Raw genomic sequence first — 26,611 nt, 5'->3', positions numbered from 1 at the left:
TCTTTACCTGTAATGGATGCTTATTGTTTCTACACCTAAAAAAAGCCCATCTAAAGAGCCTAATGCTTAATTGCAAGTGACTTGTTTATAACTTGAATATTTCTCGGGCTGTGTTTTCCACTTAGAGACCGTGTGTTAAAGGAATTGTGTGGTGTGTGGTGTTTTGTGTGTTGTTTTTTTTTTTTTTTATAGGTAAAGACAGAGTTTTCAACACCCCCTTGTGTGAACAAGGAATTGTTGGCTTTGGTATTGGAGTTGCTGTTGCTGGTGCTACAGCCATTGCAGAAATCCAGTTTGCAGATTATATTTTTCCAGCATTTGATCAGGTTTGTACTAATAGTTTTGAGAGAAGTAAAAAGGGTTCTTATGACTGTTTAAATTACTCTTCTGTTAGCATTAATACTTGGTTTGAATTTGTAATTTTTTCTAATACATCCACAGCTGTATTGCTAATATTTGTGCATGCTTTAAGTAAACAGGAAGGTGCCAGGGCTAGTTTGAAGGCTCATTAAATAATGGAAATTAAAGATGTGTTTGAAGCAAATGTCTCTGTTTTGTTTTTGGTTTTGTGGCTGCGTTGGCTTCAGCAGCCTTAAATTCCTCAGCTGTGTCTTCCCATTTACTTCTCTATGCTTCTGCAGCTTGCCAAGTGTCCACAGGGCAAACTACAGTTTTGAACTGGGCTGGTTGACAGTATGGGAAAGGGGAAACTGGGTTATATGGCTACTCTGGAGCCCTAGGCTTCTAACTTCAACATGCTAAATTACTGCTTCATTTACCTTGGAAAATGTTTGCCTTTCCACTGACTTGCAGGATTTCTTTTCTTCTTTGTCCTCTGAATTCTATGCATAGTGCAGATGGAGTTACATCTCATGTATTTTAAGAGGCTTGGTGATGCATAACTAAAGGTATTGGACTGAATGGTACTTGTTTGTGTATATCTTCCCAGATTGTTAACGAAGCAGCAAAATACCGTTACCGCTCTGGAGATCTGTTTAATTGTGGAAACCTCACCATCAGAGCCCCCTGGGGCTGTGTGGGTCATGGTGCACTATATCACTCTCAAAGTCCAGAAGCTTTTTTTGCTCACTGTCCAGGAATAAAGGTACAGTAGCTCTTACTCTATGAAGATTTAATTTTGTTTGTTTGGGTTTTGTTTTTTAATGGACTACAGTTAGTCTGAGTACAGGCAGGGGAAGAAGAATGGAAGTAAGTCCACAACAAAATATCTGACTATGCTAATTAAAAACTTTTCTAGCAGTTCTTAAACTGCATTAAGTGTTTGAGAATTTATAGGTATTATTGGAGCAGTCTTTAGCAGACATAGGATTTTGTATTTGTGTGCTTTTTGCACTAAAAGCATGCATTTTGCATCTGTTTTATGTCCAGTATAGTACAGAAATTAAAAACTAACAGCAATGAATAGTACTTTCCTTTTTCTTTTTGCATCTGTCTTAAGTGTGTTATTGAATTCATTTATATGAATGACAGTGACAGACAGTGGCACAAACTGAAACACGAGAGGTTTTGTCTGAGTATAAGGAAGCACTTGGCACAGGTTGGCCAGAGAGGTTTTGGAGCCTCTATCCTTGGAGGTATTCACAAGCTGTCTGCACGTGGTCCTGGGCAATTGGTTCTAGGTGGCTCTGCTTGAGCAGGGGTGTTGAATCAGGTGACCTCTGGGGGTCCCTGCCAACCTTAAATATTCTGTGATGCTCTGCATGACAACTGTCTCGCTGTATGAGACAGTGGCATCCCTTGAAGCTAAGATTCCTGGTGCTGCTTAGATAGATACAACTTTCCTGGAGAAGAGGGAGCGATGGGATCTAGTCATCCTAGGTTTAAGAGAGCAATGGCTGCCAGCTCTCCATTTTTTTCTGAGCAAATTTTTTGTCTATGGACTTGCACTTCTGGGTTAGTAGGCATCCAGTCCATTGCGAAACAACTCATAGCTTGATTAGCATGGAAGACTTCAGCATACAATTACTGGTTTTGCTTAAGACATATGTTCATTGTTTATCTGTTTAATCTATTGTCTATATATAATTTTGGTGTTCTAAAGACTCTGGTATTACTCATTTACAGGGAGGCCATGGCCATTTCTCCTACTTGTTTCTCTTGACTTAAAATCTTGTATTATTCATGTTTTATTTATTTCATGATGTTTGAGAACCAGAATGTATTTTTGTCTTTGGGTGTTCTTTATGATCGTTGATGTGTTCCTGTTCTGAACTTGAAAATATTTCCTAATATAGACAAATGCAATCTACAAAGTCTTTTGCCATGTAATTGAATCAAATGGTTTCTTGAGCTAGTTTAAAAACCAGAGTAGTTTATTACCATATGGAAGCACAAGATAACTTACCAGATTAATATACTTGATGCCAGGTCTAGCTAATTTATGCTGATCATCTTGGTCAGTCCCAAATCATTTTATACTGAACCGAGTGCTGAGATTTAGTGGTCCACTCTAATGATCAAAATTCTTTCTAATTCATAGCAACCTAGTGCTACTGTGCTTAATTTTCTGAATAAGTTAGTCAGAATTTTATATAATTACTTTTCTCTCATCTATGATCTTTCTTCTTGTTTTTTCATTTTCTTTCACTTTTTCTTGGGTGAAGTCTAAAATAGGTTGCTATCACTAACATCTGTCATCTCAGTTAAAGGTAAAAGGCACATTAAATTCTGTGGATCTGGTAGAAAAATATGCTTGTTTTTGATGCACAGGTATTTTGGACTATCTTTAGAATTTTGTATTTTTGAGAAAACAATATTGTTCCTTCAATGTTTTTTTTGGTGAAGCTGTTCATTAATGCAGTTATTAATGTTTGAAGGCCTTATCTTCAAGGTTGCAGGTCTTTTTTTGAATGAATCCAATGCCAGCACTTGACATATGAATCCAGAAATGCAAATGAACTTGTGGTTCAGATGCACTTGCAAAAGTCCCGTATCTCTGCATATTTTCTCCAAAGTGCTGGAGGAAAGACCATGTATTACAATCTGGGAAGGGTGGGATTGATCTTTGGGGAGAGGGATATTCAAAACTGCCCTCTTATTAAACGCTGTGGCAGGTTCCTGACTTAAGACCTTTATTTTGTGTTTTTCTTAAGTGAAAAGTGGGGTTTGGATTTCCCAAGCAAAAGGGAGTTTGTACAACCCTGGCTGTTCAAGGGAAGGACTGTAATCAATTAGTACTTAAGACAAGGCTGTTGGGGTGACGAGGACATTGCTAGTTGTTTGTATCTTTTGTGTACTGTGGTGAGGATGTATATCTTAATGGATCAGACAGTCTTCCAAAATTACTGTATTGACACTCTTCATTCCATTGTAAGACTGCTCCTGGATATTTGCTGTCATGGCTAGAAGCTTTCTTTTTGTTTCCAGCATAAATTTGTTCCTGACTAACTTGTATATTTGACTTACCTGTTCTTCATCTTCCCTTTAATATACTAAGAGAACAATTGTTTTCCCTTTAGTCTTTGTTTTGTTAGGCTAAACAAATCAAACTATCAAAGAGGTGTTAACAATTTCTGAAGCTTTTTTGGCACCCGTTTCATTTTCTTCCAGAACAGTTGATATAGTCATGAAGTATTCCAGCTGAGTTTCTAGCAGTGAATTTTGCATTAGAATTAACGCTTCCTTGGCTATGTTATTTTACATTTTTAGGGCTGTACTGCATAGCGTCATAGTCATCCTTTCAGCAGATAGTAAACTTAAATCTGAATTTTTACTGCTGATTTCTAAATTTATAACAAAAATGTAGTTCTTAAATGTGTGACTTCTCAGTATGCTTTGTTTGGTTTGCTTTTGCTTTTGTCAGTCATGTTCTCAATGTTAACTAGGTCTTTTTGGTATCATCCTCTGCAGCGGTGATGACTCAGCTTTTGAATAGTTTTCATTACCATATTTCAACTTAACATTGTAAATGAATAAGGTAAATAAAGTCTGTTCTAAAAATGACCCATAAGAAGCTGCACTAGTAACATCCATCAGCTTGGTAATTTCCCATGTGTCTGTTACCAAATGCTTTGGTGAAATATTAATAGACTACTTCTTCCTTGTTTAGAAGAATCACTTATCAAGTTAATTTGATGTGATAGCAGATTTAGGTGGTGTTTGGACTCTTTTCTGTTACTTTTGTATAATTAAATGTTCTTAATCTCAAAAATATTTTGAAACCTTGGAAACTCCTGGAGTCAGTAAGCTAACATGTCTGTAGTTACATGGATATTTTTTTTTCTTTAAAAATGTTTTCAGTCAGAAGGGGCCACTTCTAACTTCACAGCTATAAAAATGTTTGCTAGTAGACATGGTGCATGTATCAGCTTTTTTTGATCTCTGGAATGTAAATTAGCTAGTCCTTCTGTTTTGAGGGAATTGAGCTCTTTGGTTGTATTTTCATTTAAATTGTGTTAATTTCGTAACTTCCTGTTCATAACCAACATTCTTTTAGGTTATCCAAAATTGACTCTTCTGTTGGGAAATCAATTATATTTTTTCATTCCAAGTTTTCAGATTGCATCTGGAAGGAAGCCTTGCTTAGTTTTCTCTTTGCTTGATAATAGTTTCAGGTATTTTTTTGGTATTTGTTAATTTCCAAAATGAACAAAAAATTTCAGGCTTCCACCATAAGCAAAGGAAGTCAACTTTAAATGGCTGTTTTCTTTTTTGTCTTCAAAATTTACTGGACTAAGTCTGAATATCTTCCAGTCCTGCTCTGATGAATCTTTATCCAACCAAGTGAGGATCACTCAGTTGAATTTTTTTTGTCATATATCTACATTAATTTTACTAAACTAACGTATTTTTTTTTAAATCCAACTGATTTTCTTTTGTTCCGTTTACCTCAATGTTATTGTTAAAATGTTAGTTCAACTTTATCGGATGGAAGTGCATTAGTATCTAAATTGTGGTGTAGAGGGGAGCTATTCAAGCCTCCTCAATGAACAAAGTAAAATTGGGGTGTATGATTATATAGCACTGATGTTAATTCACTTTAAGAACTGCTCAATCTGTACATAAGTTTATTTAAAGCGAATAATTGCTTGGTTTTTGATATTAATTGAGGAAGCTTGTAGAAGAATTGCAGTTTAAGTAAACTATTAAAAAATATTTTTACAGATTGTTATTCCAAGGAGTCCTCTTCAGGCCAAAGGACTGCTGCTGTCATGCATAGAGGACAAAAATCCATGCATATTCTTTGAACCTAAAATACTTTACAGAGCCGCAGGTAAAGATTTATATCCTGTATTTTCCAATAAAGGAACACACTTTTTTTTGCGCATATATGTTGATAGTCACAATTGAAACAATAATGTAGCAGAAGTCTTGACTTGTTTTGTCTCTAGCTATGTTTGGAGTTTGTGTTTTTAGAGGAATTGTGAAAACTGAGTAAGATCTCTAAATTTGGCTGCAAAGATAAATGAACATTTACAGTCTGATTCATATTCATTCATAACATTCAGTTAACTTTGGAAGTGGAATGCTTTGTACAGTCATGGTTTAAAAAAAACCCCAGAACTAAGAGCATTATCCTTTATCAAATTGCAATATAAATTTGATAGAAGTTAAACTGCTTTCTCTTTGATAACTCTAGTTACTGAAAAAAGTTTCCAGATGTTTATTTCCAAAAGAACTGAACTTCACCATCAGCATTTTCCCAAAGTTAAAATTTCTTTTGAGGGCTTGATTTCTAACAGTCATGAAAATCTGCCCCCTTAGATTTTAATCTTGTGTAGAAGGAGGTGCAAGTGCCATTATTTTTCATTTGTTTCAGTCATAGTGCATTTTTTGATTCATAGCAGTTTTAACAGTTATTATGCATAACATACAAGAACAGAGTAATTTGATGATGATAGTGCTTGAGGTCATTGTAAAAAAAAAAAAAAGAAAAAAAAAAAGCTTGTTACTACTTTGGACTAGAGAAACTGGACTGAGAACAGATAATGGATGAAAGCAAATATTGCATGTGGAGGCAGGCAGAGTGGGTGGATGAGCTGGTAAAATAGGACTCAAGCCATCACTTACCTCCAGCATTTCTATGTCATACAGCTTGATATACCAACTATGGCTGAATCCGTTAATCAATTTATAAGTTGACTGTGTGAACTGGTGATGAGTGAAGGACAAAATGTTTGTATTTTACTTGGGACCTCTTAACATCACTTTTCCATCAGTACATCCATTTTGTTTGTTAGTAAATTTATCTTCTTCCTAGAGAATAGAACCAAAAAATATCAAGGGAAAGATTTAGAAAGCAGACATCAAAGCTACAAAAAATAGCAGAGTAACTCAGGAACAAATAGGATTTTTACCAGGGAAATGGCTTATTTGCTTCTGTATTTTCAAAAAAAGTCCAGAATTTCCATTAGCAATGTATTTGTAAAGTGCTGCTATTTTTATTGTGGTGTGATGTACCCAGAGAGTGTTGCATTTCTTAAGTTGAGTGTGTTTTGAGAGCTTACTGAAATTTAGCAATAAATACCTCCGACCCTTTGTTTAGATGAAGTAGTTTGTAAAAGGAACTTGAGTCTTAGAGTCCTATTAGAGAAAAAGATGGAAGCTGAAATTTGTTGTGTCTTTAAAACAGCCCTTTTTTACCTCAGTGTTTACAAGTCACAAATACAGACTGAGAATATAGGGAGGTTTTTGTTTGAGGAAATTAACTTGAAAGCAGTTGCTGGATCATGTGGTGAACATAAATCAACCTTGCGATTGAAATCTTGAGTAAAAGACGTGCTGAAATAGTGGTTAATGTTACTTGTTTTGGTTGATAACTAACTGCGGTGTTGCTGCAAGATGATGTTGGCAATTTCTGAAAGACTGTGGTTTCTTCCTATATTCTGATAGCCTGATTTTTCAGAGACATTACCTGTGTTTTTTTTAGTCATTGATTTCCACCAGAAACTTCCAGTTTGACATTGATATATTTTTTAGGAGAAAGGTAGTATATTAGTAGTATAATAAGGTATAAATCCCCATCCAAGATTTGGGACCTCATTGTTCCGGACAAAAAAAAAATTAATTTTCTTTATTTCCTCTATGATGGCTAAGGCATTGAATAATGAAATTATATTGCCCCTACCATACATTTATTTCCTCGTTCTAGCTTCATGTGAACAGACATGTTTGTTGCAGATGATGTCATGACTGATGTTACAGGGGGTGTGTAAAGACTTCATTGAAAAATTAGGTTTTGAAGATTATAATGAACAGTAGTATTTTCTGTCTGTAAAAGTAATGTCGACATTTGAGCCTCTCAACCAGGGGTCCTCAAACTACAGCCCATGGGCTGGGTACAGCCCCCCAGGGTCCTCAATCCGGCCCCCGGTATTTACAGACCCCCCCGCCGGGGGTTGGGGGGGGAAACCAAGCAGCCGCAGATGGCCTGCTGCCACTTCATCCGCGCCGGCCCCCTGGTTAAAAAGTTTGAGGACCCCTGCTCTAAACAGCTATCTGTAATATTTTATTCAGAGTTGTTAATATCTTTGAAATTTCAGCTGAAAATAGGCTGTAGGTGGGATAGCCTTTAAAACACAGGATGTCTGTCCTTGTTCGTGTGGGTTGAAGCTACTAATGCTTTGTTTAAAACAAACAAAACAAAAAATGACAAAATCCCCACAACTACTACATCCCAACCAAACAAAAACCTATGCCCTCTGCTTCTGCCCCAGGTGTTGCTGTTCCTGTTGAAATTAGCTGTTGGATGCTAGTGATGGAAGATAGCTTATACATCCTAAGGTAGATCGATACTGAAGTTGCTTTTTGAGAATGTTAGGCAGGGTGCCAGGTCATTGCTGTTTTATGAAAGCTCTTGTGCAGAACCAACCTTGTGATTCTGCATTTAATGCATACCTTCAAGGAGCTATATATAGGCTTACCAATTGCTTTCAAGGTGTTTTTTGGGTTTGGGTGTGGGGTTTTTTTTGCTTGTTGATGACAGGGCAGGTTTTTTCAAGATGCAAGCATAGATTCCCACCCTCCCACCCCCCCGGCCCCCAACAGTAAAGACATTGTACAAAATAATCTTCATAAATGTTTTGACATTTGCTTGGTCTCCAAGGTAGATCTGTAGAGCTAGAGCTGTAGCACAAAATATTGCAATGCGACAATCACATGGATATTGTGATTGCTTGCTGGTTTTTTTGAATAATGCATTTAGGTGGATGTCTTTCCAAATGAGCACAGATGTGCTTATTCAAGTATGTTGTATGCCTATTCAGACATGAGGTAAAACTAACCATGTTATTAAGTGAGCAGTTGTTTCCATGTGAATATTTGCTATCCAAACATGCCTTTGCCCACGCAAGATACAAGAATAAAACTAGGCCTTAAATCTTCACCTTAATCACCCCTGGGAGAAAGGTGGGTGTTGAAGCAGCATTGTCTTAATTTTACCACATTCACACTGTGATGAACCGAGGAGAAAAAGCAACGTCCTAAGTGAAGAATAGCTTTGCAAGAACATCTTGAAAACCAGTTCATTCAAAAAGTAACTCACACCTTAGATATCCAAGAGACCTAGTAACATCAAAAACAGGGAGTGGACTTAAAGCCAAGATCTTAAACTTTGCCTCAGTGTCTGTTAATAGTAGGTTTTGAAAGTTACAGAAAAGAACTATCTGTTTTGTTTGAATGAAATAGAATTGTTAAGTTCCATATTATGCATTAGCTTTAATGTGCAACCAATTTGAAATAGTCCCTATGTACAGATACATGTGTTTGTTTATAGGTGTATATATAACATGTTAGCTATATGTATATATGTTTGTGTAGATCTGTATGCAAAACATATAAAGTGGTAATTAGATTGGAAAAGGAGTATACTTAGTATGTGTAGTTGTAGCTAATAATTGCAGATTTCTTCTTCCCATACTCTGAAGCAGTACAGTGCTGTGTCTGTGGCTAAGCCCACAGTCAGGACTGCATATTTCTCTTGCAGAGTCACCCCTCTTACTAGCAGTTTGTTTAGCAGAGGATTTGCTGTTCCTGCCTGTGCCTGGGCTCTTCGGAGTGCTCACCCTTACTCCTTATTTACTTTCTTGGACAGTTATGGCAGTGCCACTACCAGCTTGGTTGTACATATGTGGAGTGGAAATGACAGTGTTTTTCTCCCTCGGATAGCTCTTTTTCTTTAAACTCTTGAGTGGAGGATCTTGACCAGTCTAGCAGCCCTGCATGGTTCCCACAGGAGATAGAACAGCCTTTTAGTTGCCTCACTCCAGTCCCTTCCAGCAGCTGGTATTTGGGAGACATGCTGTTCCCACCCCAGGAGCTGGTGGCCAAAACAATACCACAGGCCCAGCGTGCCTGCACCCTGGTTTGAGTGCTGTTGCTGGCCCAGTGTCTTGTCTTCTCGTGCTGGTCTCACCAGCAGCTGGCGCTTGGTCCTGGCAGCACACACCACCTGCACAGGGTAAGTTTTCAAAAGAAGCTAGGACTGACCACCGTAGTGAGGCACAGGGCTCAGTCAGGCTACATGCTGACTGGCCCCATTTTATGTGCAACTGGCCCCTTTATAACCCTTTCTATTTCTTCCCCACCTTGTTCGTCCCCAGTCCCCTTCACCTTCACATGCCTTCATCAGCTGGTGTAGTTCCATGCACACACCCCACCCCCCAGCACCCTGGACCCTCAGGTTTGTGTGCTTACCAGTTGCAAAGTCCTGGTTTGCCCATAGCTTCTTGATGGCCCTTCACTCAGTGTTCCTGACCACGTTTGTTTTTGGTCTTTGTCTCTGTTATGTTTGTCTCATTTGTGTCTCTGTGTATTTTGTTTATAGCTTCTCCTTTTTCTCTATCATCCTGTTTGACAAGGTCCTCTGTCAGATGATATTACTGAAAGAAACGCTCCCACATTCCCCATACCCTTACTGATAAGTGGGACTGAGCAGGTTTGGTTCTTGTTACTGCTTTCCTCGTTGTTTGTTGGGTAGGCTTGTGCCTCTGTGTGTTCTTCCTTATGGCTTCTCCCTCTTCCTGTTGTCCCCTTTTGCATTGAAAAGATCCATGTCCAGACACCCTTAAGGGAGCAAACGCTTACTTCTCCCACATAACCTTACAGTGGTCATCAGTTTTGTGTATGTTAATTTGTCATGTATAAAATCAGAAAGGAGCAAAGAAATGTAAGCCTTTCTGGGTAAAAGCCCGGAGTTAAATATACAAGTACACATATATAGAGAGAATTCTGTTACTGGTTAACTTAGATTATAATGTTAGTGAAGGTGCCATGGTGATGTCCCCCTAAATGTCAGAGATACTAAGAAAATACCTGAATTAAAAATAAAAAGGAAGCTTTGATTTACAAATAGTTAACAGCCTGTGCAGTGTCAAGAGCACATAATAGTTATGAATCAAAGGAGAAGATGAGTCACCTTGACATTATCAGGTTCAGACATCTTGTGGAGAACCTACTCTGATGTTTTTTGACCTTTTCAGTTTCATTTAATTGTACTATATATGACATCGGTGGTGTAGAAATAAATATGACTTGCATCAGTGGTTGTTATAGAGACAGGACAGGTAAGATGAGAAAACATGTTTTCCTTCTAGTTTTCAGACTTCTCTTCCAGAAAAAGCAACAGATGGTGCAGCCTCTTAAAATTAACTTGTGATGGCCTTTTCTCTCTGATAATTACAACTGTTTGTTGATCGCTTTATTTGAAATCTGTATTTGAAATATTTATATCTTCAGTAATAGATGAATGGGCTGCTTCGTATATAAACATTGTCATCCTGGTTTGGTTAATTATTATGGAAGAATATGCACAGCATAATTTCATATGCTGCTTTTCACCATTGCTAGTGGAGGAAGGAAGGCATTTGAATAAAATCCTGCCAAATCTGGACTTCCCTAAGAATTTTTGACAAGCTGAATTTTGCTTTTAATAAAGTCAGGAATTCTAGATGAGCTCATCCAATAGACATCTTGTTACAGAATGGTTTAGCTATAATAAGAAATCAGTTAATTTGTGTAATTGGATGTTATATTTAATTCCCCTGAGTGCGTAAAACTATTACACAGAGAAGGAGCTGTCTGTATCATGTACACTGTCCAGTTCTTCCTCTGGTGCATCCCACTGTCACTTCAAAACCTTCTCGTTCATGTCAGTTGCCTGGGTTTCTACTTGAAGGTCCTGTGGCATCTTTATAAGGTTCTTGTTCTCCAGGTTTCACGTAGGTGACCTTCCCATCAAAAAGGCAGCTATGCAGTGCCAATTAGTATAATTGTGGGTTTCATAATTATCTTTTAGGATCTCTGCTTTCATTTGCCAGAGGGTTTCATAATGTGCAAAAGCCCTAGAAGCCTGGTCTGCTTTACTGTCAACTAGTAATGTGGAGTGAGCAAGGGCTGGATGTGCCTTTCCCCTTTTTCTTTCCTCACTCTGTATTCCTTTAGCCACTCAAAGAAATGATTACAGGAAGACACTGATATTTTAGTACATTAAAAATAATTGTTTATAAAGAGATCTGATTTTGTGATATGTTTAAAAGAATCTTGTGTTTAAAATTCCAATTTTTTCTGTTTTCTTGGATTGAATGGACATGTGTTCTTGAATTATGCTGGGGGGAAAAAAGTTCCTGTTCTGTTTTTAGGAAGAATAATTTAGTTAATATGTGTTTCCTCGGTGCCTGTTCAGGTGAAGTGAGATACCTCTCACTTCACGGGCAAAAACATTTTTACTGTGAGGGTTGTCAAACACAGGAACAGGTTGCACAGAGAGAAGTTGCTGTGGAGTCCCTGACCATGGAAATACTCAGAGCCTGACTGGACATGGCCCTGAGAACAACCAGGTCAAGGTGACCTTGCTCTGAGCAGGGGGCTTGGACTAGGTGTTCTCCAGAGGTTGCTTCCTACCTCAGCCATTCTGTAATTCTGTGAAACTTGTAGCATTTATGTATTACTACTAGCAAAAAAATAATACTACTGTAATTTAAAAAAAAAAAAACAACATTGACTACTTGATTTATTGAAATGTTACATTTATAATTTGTAAGCCAGAAAAAACCCTAGATCATTCTACTTCTACTGGATCTGCCATACCAACGAAGGAAAAATAAAAAATGCTTAATTTCTTCTGCTGGTATCACTAGGTAGGATTCTTTATCATAATTTCAAGAAGAAATTTTGTGCAGCAGGATCTCAATACCTACTTTATGAGATATGAAATACATTAACAAATAGAGTGCCTTCTTCCCCTTCCCTGGGGGTTCAGGCCCAGCCAGCATGGGCTTATGAAAGGCTGGTCATGCTTGACTATCTCCTATGACAAGATGACCTGCCTATATGGATGGGGTGGATGTTGTCTACCTGGGTGTCAGTGAAACCTTTGACACCATTTCCCACAGCATTCTCCTGCAGAAACTGGCTGCACATGGCTTGCACAGGTGTGTCCTTCACTGGGTAAAAAGTGGCTGGATGGCCGAGCCCAAAGAGTGGTGGTGAACGGAGTTACCTCCAGCTGGCGGCTGGTCACAAGCGGTGTTCCCCAGGGCTCAGCACTGGGGCCAGGCCTGTTCAATGTCCTTATCAATGATCTGGACGAGGGGATCGAGTGCACCCTCGGTGAGTTTGCAGATGACACCAAGTTCGTGGGGAGTGTTGGTCTGCTTGAGGGCAGGAAGGCTCTGCAGGGGGGTCTGGACAGGCTGGACTGATGGGCCAAGGCCAGTTCTATGAAGTTCAGCAAGGCTCAGGGCTGGGTCCTGCACCTGGGTGACCACAACCCCACACAGCGCTACAGGCTTGGGGAAGAGCGGCTGGAAAGCTGCCTGGTGGGAAAGGACCTGGGGGTGCTGGTCAACAGCCGGCTGAACATGAGCCATTGGTGTGGCCAGGAGGGCAACAGCATCCTGGCTTGTATCAGCAACAGTGTGGCCAGCAGGACCAGGGCAGTGACTGTCCCCCCGTACTGGGCACTGGTGAGGCCGCCCCTCAAACCCTGGGTTCAGGTTTGGTCCCTCACTGCAAGACAGACATTGAGGTGCTGGAGCGTGTCCAGAGCATGTCCTTCTGGTGCATAGACAAGTTCACCTTTACATCAGAACAATATTTCATTTAAAATATTATACATGAATGCCTTTTATCATAGCGTTAATCATTAAACCACTCAACGAATAGTACATTGGAGCATTGATTCAAAACTAGCACAACTGACCTAACATTTCCGTCTGAAAAATAGTAAATGGGTCTTCTGTTGAGTGGAGCTACCTTAAAGGTCTTAGAGAAGACAAGATGCATAATTTTTGTCTACTCCTTCTAATTGTGATGTACTTTTGGTGAATAGATAGTAAAAATATTTAGCCTAATTTAAAACTGCTATAATTACAAGTTCTTGCTGACTCTTTCAGTGTAGGTTCTGAAAACTTCTCTCTATTTAGATATAAAAAACTGTGAAGCATTCTTCTGACAGATATCAGGAGGGTACTAGCACAGCTTTTCTTTCTCGTCTTGAGTATTGAAGTATAATTTCAAGTCTTGATGCTTATTAGAATTAACTACAGCAGTTAGTTGAGATTTTTTTTTATCCATTGTAGCAGTGTCCTTCTCCATAGCTGAAGCTGATATTTTGATTTAGGGTACAGGACTTACTACTATCATTATTGTATATATGTTTATCTTATTGCTGTGGTATGTAACATAAATTAAAGACTGTACTGAATGTGTTTTTAGCAGTATAATTAAAAAGATTCTTAATTACGTTTTAAATAAGCCTAATACTCAATGTGATTTTGTTTTTAGATGACATTAACGTTGAAGAAAATTTTTAGTGTATACTTTTATGGGGCGATACTAAATAAAGGAATCTACTGCTTATTTTTCCTTTGTTTTTATTTATTCAGTGGAACAAGTTCCTGTGGAGCCGTACAACATTCCACTGTCTCAAGCTGAGGTGCTGCAGACTGGCAGTGATGTGACGCTGGTTGCTTGGGGCACTCAGGTCGGTAAGGCTCTTACAAGGTAGCTGTCATCCAGCAAAGCCTAAGCTAAGGGTTAGGTGATGTTTGAATAGTGTTGCGTTCAGGCTCAAGTCCCAGACAATAAACTCTGTGTGTCTTCCATCACTATATGCTTGAATAAATTGATTACCAATGTTTATATTTATACAAAAGTTGTTTTTTATTGTGTAAGTTTTTACTAATTTTTAGTTGAAGCCAACTTGGGAAATGTAAGACGTACCTGTACAGGAGGTTAATAATTTATCCGTGATTATGAAAGTGCTGTATTTAAGAGTGGAGTGGTGAGATGTGACTGTGAGGAAGGCAGTGGGAGACTTCAAAGTAGTATGTTGAAAGAAAAATATAAATTTTTGCTGCATGATTTTAAAAAATGCATTTTGGGGTTCCCTTTATACAGAGAGTTAAAATTCACTGAACGTTTAATACAAATAGGAACTGATATAATATTGATTCTAACAGATAGATTTCAAAGCTGTGCAGAAACATGATTGGACCCCCCCCAAATTAAGATGTGCAAATATTGAAATATTTGGTAAGAAAACAAGTGTTTGTTTTCAAGAACTAAAGAAAAGAAATTTGAGTCTAGTTTGGAATTACCATTTCTTTTCATTACCTTTAATCTATAATCAAGGAATTGCTGTTTTCTTTGTCTAATTATATCTGAGAAGCTTTTAGCGGTATGTTATAACTTTCATCACAAGAGTATTGAACTGATTGCTGGGGTTGTGCCTCTTGTGTGTGTTTTTTTTTTTCTTTTAGTTTGAAATCTGTAATCTTCAGTGTTTTCCTGTGATAGGCTTCCTTGTCAGACTAATTGATCACCTTTATCTATGGTTATTTCTATTAACCTTTGATACATTGCACTGGTGTTAATTTATGCACTCCTTCAGTATCTTTACTTGTACTAGTTTCTCCTGCAGAAGAGAGTTCCTATAGCTCTTCATATTTCCTTTGGAAAGTGCAAGTTTTTTGCTCCATTTGGATGAAATCTTGGTGTTCTTCATATTCCCAGAAATTGAACTGATAAAGTAATGGCTTGAAATCTGGCTGTGGAGATTTAATAATATCCTGACTTGACCCAGTAGACAGTAGTTACAGACAGGACTTGGAGCGATATCCTTCAAAAAACCTGTGTGCTTTGAAGCTTGGAAAGTATAGGCCAAGTGTTAAGACAGGCAGTTCTTTTGATGTGAATAGCAATAGGGCAGATGTGCAGCCTTAATTCAAGTTTAGGAGCTGACCAAACCACGGGTGTGGCCGTATAATACAGCGTGGGGACAGATGCTTAGTGCATATGCAGTAAATCCAACGTGCTCTGGATGTGTCAGGCTTCTGCAGATCAAGTATGTTCAGTGAGTTTGGGCTGAGAGTGTTTGCACGCTGTGGACATAAACTTGGAACTTGCTTGCTAAATGTGCAACTAATCCAGAGTTTATTGTCAATAGGCAGAGTGCACGTACTCACTGGTTACTTACCATATGATTTTAGATGTTAAGTAGCTGCGTGGCAGCTGCTGCTCTGGTGAGGTTGCCTGATGGTTGCTTTTCTGGGTGGTACTAATGAGAGACAGCAAAGGCTTTTAGTTTCTCTCCAGTTGTGCACAGTCTTTTGTTGTCATCAACTAATTCTTATCCTCTGTCAGCTAGGTAAACATTCTCACTTAAACACCAGCGAAACGTCAAAAACGTCCATCTGATGTGTCATGTTGAAAATTCTCAAACCCTCTTATTACAGTCACAGATGTGTTAGAAGCTTAAACAAAAATACTGCGGGCTGTATTTTCTTTTTATTATTGCAATGCTTATATCTTTTTACCTCTTAAAATAGCCCTTTGGTATTGAGCTATTCATATTTGCATTATGTAGATGCGTGTTTAAATCCTTAGTAATGTTGTTTCAACATAATTTTTGTTCTCTGTAGAATTTGCTCAGTTCTGTGACCCTCAGGCACTGACACTGCCTAACCATGTCCATATTGTTAAATTCTGTTGCCTTCCAGGCCAAATGACCTGATCCACATTGCTTATTGGGGATGGACCTTGGCCTCTAGCCCCTTACCTGTGCCTAGAAGTTGCTCAGTGGAGGCCATCTGTCTCAGTCCAAACCTGTATTATGAAACATTCTAACAGTAAGGAAGACATCAGAGTTTATTGACAACATCATATTGAGAAATTCTTTTTTTACCCTCGTATCTCATGAGCAAATACTTTTTGCCGAGGTATTATAGTGGAGGATAATCTGAGTTGTTGTCAACATGTTGTTTTCCATGTTGGAGCATTTGGTTGCTGATGTTTGTTTTAGGGAAGCCAATACTTGCAATAAGTTTGCTTAAATGTTGTATAATGTAATGTCAAGATACAGTTTTGAATGTATATAATATATATAATGTATGTATAATAACATACTATTATTATTTTTTGTAATTTATATATAATCTCTTCTTTTCATATCATAACATACCTTATGAGAAAGTTTCTAATAGACATGGATAGTTTTAAGTCTACTTTGCATTACATATGCTGCTAAATACATGGTCTTACTGGTAGATAGTAAATAGTGTGTATTCTAATTCGCTACAAGCCTCTTGCTAGAGGGGAATACTTTGTGGTGGGTGTGTGTGTGTGTGTGTATATATGTATATATATATGTATATTCCAGCTCTGTTGGAAGGCCAGTGAATGGTCGCATTAGTGCCAATATGCTTTGATTGTGGGGGTCAGGACTGGATGTTTATAGGTTGTTTCACATGGTTCTTGCTCTCTCTCCCAACTGTTCATAAAATAATGCATTGGAGATTATCACGTTGTAATCTATTGTACTTCCAGTAAATTGTAGTGAGTGTGGTTAGGAATATTTTTTTGAATGTACATAATGCTTCATCACGTGACTGCTACATCAAGATACATTACTCTGGTATATTTGGGTCTTAGCTCAGTTACAGTCCTAGAAAAACCCTATCCTAAACACCAAACTGAGTACAAATATAAAATGGTGAGACCTGATACTGTTCTCTGAAAGATACTTCTGTAGAAAGCAACAGTTGGGGTGTTTTTTAGTGATCCTTATCTGAAGTTAGTTTTTGAAGTGGTGCCGAAATATTAGGGATAGTGTTAGTAAATAAGAAGAATGAACTGAGCAATAAATGCTGATTAGATTACAGAATAAAAATGTTTCTGCTAAACATACAGGCAATATGCTAAGTTGTTGCTTGTATTTATTATGCGTAATTTAGAACATCTTAAACAGGAATTAAATGTTTACTTGGTGATAATATATTGCCTTTATAGGTACATGTGATCAAAGAGGTGGCAGCAATGGCTCAAGAAAAGCTTGGTGTGTCCTGTGAAGTTATTGATCTGAGGACCATCTTACCCTGGGATACAGAGACAGTTTGCAAGGTAAGGAAATAATGCATGATAATTTAAAACCACAACAAACAAAAAAGTCCCACTAACAACAGCAGCTTAAATGCAGATGATGATGACTTTGTTCTTTAATTTTTTTCAAAGGCCTATGGTTTTGCTCTGATTGTATATATTTTTCTGTATCATATGTGAAGAGTAAATGCACATTACATGGACCAAACGTTTGCTTTAGTATTGAAAGAGAAACATGCTTCAGGGTGCAAAATAATGTTAGAATTACATGTTCTTTGCACCAAAGCAGGGGGCAGGATTTAATCAGACTTGTGCTTGGAAACTGCTTTTCTGGCTCTTTCTATAATCTTTGCCATCTTTGGGTCTGAAAAGATCAAGTGAAATCTTAAGCTTTTTTTTTTTCTTTCTACTGTTCTATACCAAGACCTTTATCTAGTTTTAGGTCTACAATGATGTGCCTTAGTTTTGTTTATCCGTACTTCCAGAAGTAAATGTTTTGATTTAAGGTATATGAATTCTTGGGCTGGCGAGAAAAGGCGACATTTACTATTCTCAGACTATCTGGTTTGAAGTTTGAAGTGTGTACTGTGAAGTCCTTGTCAGCTCCATGGGAGTCTGACTTTTACAAAATCTTCTTTCAAAGCACTAGGCAGCTGAAACTGGAATCCGAATTTCCATATACGGAGAACACATGGGAAGTTATTGTTGTTGTACTTACATTTACCTTGGTCTGCTTACCCCTCTCTCCCCTCTGCCCCGTACTGCTTTGTCTTCAACAGCTAAGAGTTACTGGGAGGAAAGCCCTTACTGGAAATGGAAGGGGGAGTATTTCCCAGAAGCCTTTGTAAATGTAAAGAAAGAATCCTAAGGTATGCTTTTTAAGTGTCATTTGGGAAATTAAAAAACCACCACCAAACAAACTGGAGGTCGTTGAAATGAAACCTTGTATCTAGAAAACTTGATTTTTTTGCCCCCCTTCCTGATTTATCGTCTAACTCTTTCCCATTGTCCTTAAATAGCAATTTTTTGTGTGCATTATTTACAGTGCCTGTATTTTTTTTTCCCCTTAGTTTTTCACTTACCCATCTTGAGGTACTTTATTCACGTATTTATAATGTTAAACTTAAGTTCTGCAATATAAATAGTTTTGCTGGTTTGGGAGCACTTATAGACAGGTCTTTTCCATAGCTACCTTATGAAAATTAGCCTCAAGTCTCTTCCATGAAACCATTTTTTGTCAAGCTACTTGAGAACTATGAGAGAAGAGCTGTTACCTGACGGTGAACATGCTGGTGAACATGCTTTTGGACTGTAATGCTCCAAAAGGTTTTGCAGGTGTGTTTATCCTTTCATTATTTACAACATTAACCGTTAGAGCATTGCCGAAGGTCTACCCCTCACTCGGCTTCCTTGATTTAAGCTCAGACAAGTGGTGTGGGTTAGCAGAATGCTTGCTGCATCTACTAGAGTTGTGAGCTTCCTTAAGCTGGCAAATCCATTCCTGCCAGACTGTGACTAACAACTCTGGTCCTAATTAAATTGCTGTACACTAGCTTATTTTATGCTGCTGGTCAAGTTACTCTGAAATTTGAGAGATGTCTGCAGCTTAGTTAACTCAGGCCTAGTAACTGTAGTGTACTGAGGTAAGATAACCATAAGGATGACAAGAGCCATGGGCTTGATTAAGTCCTGTGATTCTATCTTCTACCTTCTCTGCCTGCAGTTTTTAATTTAAGGCAATACGGTGTATCTACAACTAAGTCAGATTGTACAGATGTTTAAACAGGGCAGGTCAGGCACACCTCCTTATCTGACTATACATGTATTTGGAGTATCTTAATTGCATAGACAAGTGTTCTGTCATTCTGAAGTTGCTCAATAAGGGGCTTTCTCTTTGTCAGGTAAAACATAAACAGATTGTGATAAAGGGAAAGGTGAACCATTAGTCTTCTACACCATGGCAAAGCTCCGTAGCATGAATTTTATTATGTTTGTTTGAGGCACTGCCAGTGGGTTTGGATGGAGTCCTGTTGTCTGGTTGTGGATGTGTAAAAAGTTGATACTTCAACGCATAGCTATGTGTTACTTCATAAAAATTTGATCTTCTCCATTGAAGTGTTCTCAGTGTTTGCAGTATATTTCGTGTTACTTGGATGTACTTTCTGTCTATAAAAAAAAATGAAACATGTTGAGTTGTTGTCATCAATATGAAGAGAAACTTTGGCAGTAATAAATCCTTTACAATCCCTTCTGACAAGTGAAATTATTCAATATTTTTTGTAGCTAATTTTTTTTACTTTTTTCAAAGATTTGAGCTGTCATTCTATGAAAACAAAGCATCTCTTTAGAAAGAGCAGTTAAGTTTGTTTTGTTGGATTGGACTTGCACTGAAATGCTGTCACGAAAAAATATAGCTGTGCATCGGAAGTGCAGAGCTTTAGTTGTACAATGTATTGCAAATCTGTTCTTTAAAAATAAATATTCCATGAAGATTTTCAGCTTATGTTCAGTCGTGAACATCTTTTAAGGTATCTGGCATAAACAGATGGAACAGATAGACCTGTTGCTTTAAATTTGTTAATGAGTTTAAGAATTAAGAGTTATTTCAAGAGAAATATAGTACACATTGGCTAGGCAGTTCAGCTATTGATTATAATAAATACCAAATAATACATGTTTTTAGCACTGCTCCTATGGCTGCAGGCTGGCCGGTCTGATGGGAGAAATGTTAAATTATCTTCTTCTGTAGATCTTGTCTGTTCTGCTCAGCTGAAAATAGTTAGTGGTTTGCATTTGTAGTATGCAACACTGAAACTTTTTAACTTAATTTGCATCCTGAACAGCTTTTAATGTAATAGCCAGCACAAATAGAAGGATGGAAATGATAGTTGTAGCTGCTTGCTGTAGCCTCATCCCAAGAGGAACTGCTTGGTGCAGCTGTTGCAGAAAACAGTGGCTTACAGGGTCAGTTCTGGGATGGGACTTGTCATTCTCTTCCTGAGATGCCAGTGTCAAGGATCAAGAGAAGGGCAGAAAGCTGGTCATGCCGGAGAAAGTTCTTGGTTGGCCATTGGTCTGCTGAAGTCCTCTTTGTGGACTCTTCCATGATAACAGGATTGCTTTTTACTGCAGTCCAACCAATAAGCAAATCATCAGCTGTGACAGGCTGCCCTTTGCCTCAGACTATTAATCAGCCTCCTTAGGTCTCAGGCCAACTCTTTATGTTTTTCCTTGGCTTACATGTTTGAAGTATGTCTGTCCTCTTCTCCTGTTGGATGCAGAGGAAAAGGATGGTGCATGAGGTATACTGCAACCTTATTGCCATTTTATTGGTGCCTGGATGCATGGTCCTCTGCTGATGGGAGTCTGTCCTGTGATCTTACTGGAGAGCAGGAGTTTGGGTTTTGATGTTAAAACACACCCCGTGGTGTCCTTTGTGATCAGTACAGGCTGCTATTTTAGTTGTTGGCCTGCTGCTGCTTTCAGTTTCTGTACATGTGTCTCCATTCATGTATCTTTTATGCCAACCCTAACGTAGCTGTTACAATTCTCTTTATTATTATGGTTCTTCTGTCTGCTAGCTCTTTTTTGAAAGCCGGGAGCCTTGTTTAGCTTCTTGTAGGCCATGTAATTGTTCTTAATCATGTGCCTAACATTTGGGTTCCCTATGTTGTTGCATATGGGTCAGGAATTGAAATAGAAAGGAGAAAGGAATTGAATTTTACAGAAGTCGTATGCATTTGCCAGTCTGATGTGTTTTACTCTGCAGGCTTATTTTATTATTGTGCTTACCCAAGAAATGCTGCATTATTATATCTGAATACTTCTGTGAATTTTCCATGTCAATCTATGTAACTTTTAAGCAAAATCAAGGTGCCTTCATGGTTGGTGTTGGGGTATGAGCAGGTCTCATAACCTTAACTTAACTCATTTCTAAAGATAGTAACAATTAACTTTAATACTGAATTTTTCAATACAGCTATTAAGAATGAGATGCTTTACTTAAGTGGAAATATATGCAACTTTAAGACTAATTTGACAACTGTGGTATAGGCATGAAGAAGAATTGGCTGACATGGTTAGTACTTTGGAGATGAGCAGTAATATGTCAGAATTTTCACTGCAAATCTAACTGCTTAGTCTGCTTTCTGTAGCTGTTCTTATGTAGAAAATTGTCATCAAAATACATATTTCTTAAAACTGTGAGAAGTTATACTTCACAACTGCCACCAGAGGCCTCTTTTTAACCAAGTTAGGCAGCTGCTTTTTGCATTGCTCTTATGAGCATGTTTATGAATATATAGATAGCTCTGAGTGAAGCATAAATAAAGATAAATAATAAACATAGTGAACATTTGCTGCCTAATTTTACAGATATTTTCTTTGCGTTTCTAAGATTTTTGAGGTTATGTTCGGTTTTGAAATAGGTTGAAATTTGTAATCCGCATGAGAAGATGAGAGTACACCTGCCTGGAGCAGACTGCCATGGGCAGTGAATGGATCCCAGCAGTAATTGAAACTTCTTTTCAGTACAGTTCCTGAGATGGGTAAATGTGCAAACAGAGGCTAGATTTTTCTTTTGTCAATCTTCAGAATCTAAGAATGACTATTGAAGTTTGAGCTAGTTACAGTAGCTCAGAGCTATTCGAGAGAAAGGATATCTCCTGAGCATCATTCATCCCAGCTATTTCAGAGGCTATTTTGGGATGAGATAGACTGGTCTCTGGAAATGTCTTGGTTTAAAAGTTTAAAGTAAAAAAGTTAAGGGAGCCCTGACTGAGTAGTGTAAAGTCAGGAGAGATAAGTTGCACCCTCATTGTGTGGTTGAGAGATGACACCCACTGCTGACAGAAAGGACATAAGTAGTTGGCCTGTTTTAAAAAAAAAAAAGGCACCCCTTTTCTAGAATAAAAGCAAAAAATCTGTGTGTGTGTATATTTCTATAAATATACATATATATTTTTTTACATAAGGCTTCATTACTATTTAATTTGGGAAAACTTCTTGGGAATCACATCCTTCCTTACTTAAAGGCTATAGATACAAACAATCCCTTGCCCCTGAAAATTGATCTAGCCTGTTTCAAGATTGTTTAGCAATCTTTTTTTTTTTTTTTTTTTTTTTTTTTTTTTTTTTTTAAAGGCATTCCTTCTCAGAGAAATAATTGATTTTACAGGCTGACAGCTTAAAAAGGCACACAGGAAAAAGTTTAGACCTGCATTTTATACTTTGTTGCTTTTCACAAGAATCTGGGCAGGTAAAAAAGTTGAACTACATAAAATGCAGTATATTCCTTAGTTGTCTGTATTCAATCGGAATTTGTCACTTTGAACGTATTTCAAACTGCTGAAGTTGTGACTGCTGTGCCTGTGTTGTTTGATAGGCTCAATGCTGTGGAAGTTCGATGTTACGTCTCTTCTGAGCTTTATATTTGAGTTTTTATGTGCTTAGAAAACTAACTTCTGAAATGATTATTTTTCTCAATTTTATGAAGTATTTGTACCAGAGAAACTTTTTTAAAAAACTTGACTACTTGTTTTCTTTTTATGATGCCAAGGACTGTTTTTACTATATTATTTTGTGGTTATATGCGTGGGTTTGAGCTAGTGGGCTTGTATGTCACAATCACTGAAACTTCAACTGTTCTCATAAGATTCAGATCATGCTGAAAGTGTCACTAGTTGAATCTGCCCGATTTTGATGCCTTTTGTGCTGTAAAGCCTTTTAATAAAACACAGTATTCTGAAGGGAAAGGTAGGAATGGGCAGGATCTTTTCCTTTTGGAGAGTGCCCTCCTTACAGGAGCAATCACATTCCCTTTTGTTTCTCTCATACAACAGGAAGTTTTCTGGTGCTTATTCTGTGCTATTTAGGGTAACAACAGCAACAGAACATGAGCAGGCTGGTCTCCAGTTTATCCTGTAATTTGATAACAAGGTCACACCCCAGGGAGATGGAAGATTGGACTGGAGAACCCATGTGCTGACAAGGCATTGAATCCAGGTCTTGTTCCTCTTGACCGCGTGTTCTTACCACCATATCTAATGGAAGAGATGAGTAGCTCAAGCTTTTGTCCCCAGGGCTGTGATACTTTGCTGTCAGTTCAGTGTTAGCAGATTATCAGTGTGCTCAAAGCACACTTCAGTCTTTGAAGGATATAATTTTTGGTGGTTGCTTGGGCAGTGAATCCTAAAGGACATCCTAAAGTATGTATGAACTGTGTGTTTGGGTTAGTAAGCAAGCCTTGCATCGTGCTTTAGTTGAGAAGTCTGGGTCCACTGCAGACTTGATGCAACATGTGTCCTAACCTTCCTGTCTTTGTGATCTGGTTTTTTGCACTCTACGTAACACTGCAGTGTGATGTGATGTCCTGTGAAGTACCTGGGTGGTTACATGTAGTTATTATAGGTTGTTGACTTCAGCAAGTTTTTTAAACTTTTTTTAGGATATTCTTGCTCAGTCACCATAGCCACTTTGGCCACATGAAAGAAATGCAAGATCTCAGTAGTATCATACGGTTGTCCTAAAAGGAAGAAAAATGGTTTTATTTATAATTCCTTTTTCATGATAGAAGTTGGAGATTTTCCTTACGGAGGTGGAAGCAAGCCTTTTGCAAGGCAAGTCTATCAGCAGTTTACTTTTGAGCGCAGAAAAAAAATTATATACATGAAAACATACACTGGTCTATAATCTTTCTTAAGACTTTCACAGAAAAAATGGAATGGATCGTACAGGTTGTGTGTGCATAGAGCTCTGGTATAGTGCTCCTGAATGAGACAAAATGCAGTTCTTTGTGCTTTACCTCTAGATGATTGAAAGTGAAACCCAGTATTAACTCCCATATGTAGCTGAATAGATCAGCATAAAAAGTTGTGGTGTTATGTGTTAGAAAAGTGACAGAAGCTTGTTTTAAAGAGTATGTGCTGCCTTAGCTTCCTTAAGAAATGTGACAGTGAAGGCTGTCTCTAGATTACTGAGCCTCTTGCTTATATGTACATTCTCAAAGCACTGTGTCATTTCATGGGCCAGTGAAAAATGTGATAAGACACTTGTTTACTTTGACAATCTTCACTGATTTTTGACTAAAGCTCTTGCTTTATTCCCTAGGGCTGGAATATGAGTGATACAGTGGTTATGATTCAAAGAGAGAGGAGTTAGCTGTTCACAGTGGATTTTTTTTTTTTTTTTTGAGTGAAAGAATGCATTCCCTGTGCTTATTCCAACATCAGCATCCTGCATCTGTGTGTTACTCATATATGAGGGAGCTGGGATCGGGAGTTATTTCTCCCCTTTATACCTTCAACTGTAGACACGAACACATGAAACTAATGCGCTTCTCAATGTACACTGCTAATAATGAAACTGCTGCCTTGCCTCTGCTGACTCCCCAGCTGCTGCATGTGGATGCAGACATCTTCATTAGTGCAGCAACGGGAAAGATGTCAGTTTCTATCCAGGCAGGTAACACTTTCCTACTATTTGATCAGCTGTGTTATAATTGGAAGGCTAAGCTATCATGAAGGGTGCTGCTCAAGAACCTGAAACATGATATATATATATATATGTATGAAATGTCTATAAAATTTGTCACTTTATAACCTAAAACTGTTATAAAGATAATTTTTCTCCCTTTTAGAAATTAAGTTTTCAGATAAAACTTTTTTTTCCCCTTCATTATACCTAACAGACATGCTTGGAAGCTTTGGAGAAGTTAGGCTGTGTGGATTTTTCTGTGTATGAACTGTTGGGTGGTATGGTATTGATTAAAAAGCAAATGGCACACTTCCCAGTACTTTGCTGGTCATATTCAGGGTAAAATTCTGTGGCTGTAGAATTTTTTTATATTGAAATGCATGTGTTACTGGAAGTAGGAAATCTAGCACAGGATTAAGTACTCTTAAGCAATTGTGCGAATTACTGTATTTTATTCACCCTGAATTGAGCTGAGCATGTTATTTAAACTTCAAATTGATTAGTATTAATCTGCCATTGTCACTTTTGCAAGTGAAAATTTGCAAGTGCATGTTTTTGTGCTTTTGTATTATTTAGAAGGCAAGTATTTGCCATGCATAGTGATGATTTTCATTTATTACCTAATTAGTCACCCTAAGTGTCTTTGAAGTGTTGCTGCTGTAGTGTAAATAAATGTGGAGAATTATTCCTTCATGACTTATTAATATAATCACTGTAAACTGAACTACAGCATTAAGGGTTTTGGGGTTAATATGAGCCTGGATAACTGAATTTTGAAAAAACATAGTAGTGTCTTTGCAGAAGCATAGTTTGTGTATTGACATTATCAATGACGGTAATTCTGAAGTTGCTTCTTTGGGACAGTGTACTACAGACCAGTGAAGGGATGTATTTTCTGGGTACTTTGTGTTGCCTTGCTCTTTTATAGGAAAGATTCTGCACATCTCCCCATGGAGGTCAGCATAAATGCTCAGCAGGCTGAAAAAACATCTGTCCTGTCATTGGAAAGAGCAAATCTGAGCAAAAGGAAAGAAGCAACAGTGGGAACCAGTATGCAGTACAGCACTGGGGAGTAGATTAAGGCAAACTGTGTGCCTGTTTTCCACTGAGGCTGTTTAGAATCATAGAGAATCACTTAGGTTGGAAAAGACCTTTGAGATCATAAAGTCCAACTGTTAACCCAGGACTGCCTAGTCTACCACTAAACCATGTCCCTAAGCATAGCATCTATGTGCTTTTTAAATACCTCCAGGGATGGTGATTCTGCCACCTCCCTGGGCAGCCTGTTCCACTGCTTGACCACCAGTGAAGAAATTTTTCCTAATATCCAATCTAAACCTCCCCTGGTGCAACTTGAGGCCATTTCCTCTTGTCCTGTCTATTTTTACTTAGGCGAAGAGACTCACACACACCTTGGTACAACCTGCTTTCAGGTAGTTGCAGAGTAATAAGGTCCTCCCGAGCCCCTGTTTATCTCAGTTCCTTCAGCTGCTCCCCATAGAACTTGTGCTCCAGACCCTTCCCCAGCTCCGTTGCCCTGCTCTGGACACGCTCCAGCACCTCAGTGTCCGTCTTGCAGTGAGGGACCCAAACCTGAACCCAGGGTTTGAGGGGCGGCCTCACCAGTGCCCAGTACAGGGGGACAGTCACTGCCCTGGTCCTGCTGGCCACACTGTTGCTGATACAAGCCAGGATGCTGTTGCCCTCCTGGCCACCTGGGCACACCGATGGCTCATGTTCAGCCGGCTGTTGACCAGCACCCCCAGGTCCTTTCCCACCAGGCAGCTTTCCAGCCGCTCTT

General features: G+C 38.3%; 1 protein-coding gene across 2 annotated transcripts in view; it reads left to right on the top strand.

The window, feature by feature from the left end:
- Positions 1-26,611, top strand: part of BCKDHB (branched chain keto acid dehydrogenase E1 subunit beta) — a 132,012-nt gene that overhangs the window by 24,211 nt on the left and 81,190 nt on the right. For both annotated transcript variants that reach the window (XM_080388130.1, XM_080388131.1), the window contains exons 4-8: positions 193-326; positions 950-1,105; positions 5,125-5,233; positions 13,845-13,942; positions 17,248-17,358. In XM_080388130.1, the coding sequence (XP_080244256.1) occupies positions 193-326; positions 950-1,105; positions 5,125-5,233; positions 13,845-13,942; positions 17,248-17,358 (608 nt within the window). The remainder of the gene's footprint in view (positions 1-192; positions 327-949; positions 1,106-5,124; positions 5,234-13,844; positions 13,943-17,247; positions 17,359-26,611) is intronic.

Source organism: Falco punctatus (assembly GCF_963210335.1).
Source record: "Falco punctatus genome assembly, chromosome: 5".
Lineage (NCBI taxonomy): Eukaryota > Metazoa > Chordata > Aves > Falconiformes > Falconidae > Falco > Falco punctatus.
Note: the sequence above shows the minus strand (reverse complement) of the source record. Positions and strands in the feature narration are given on the sequence as shown.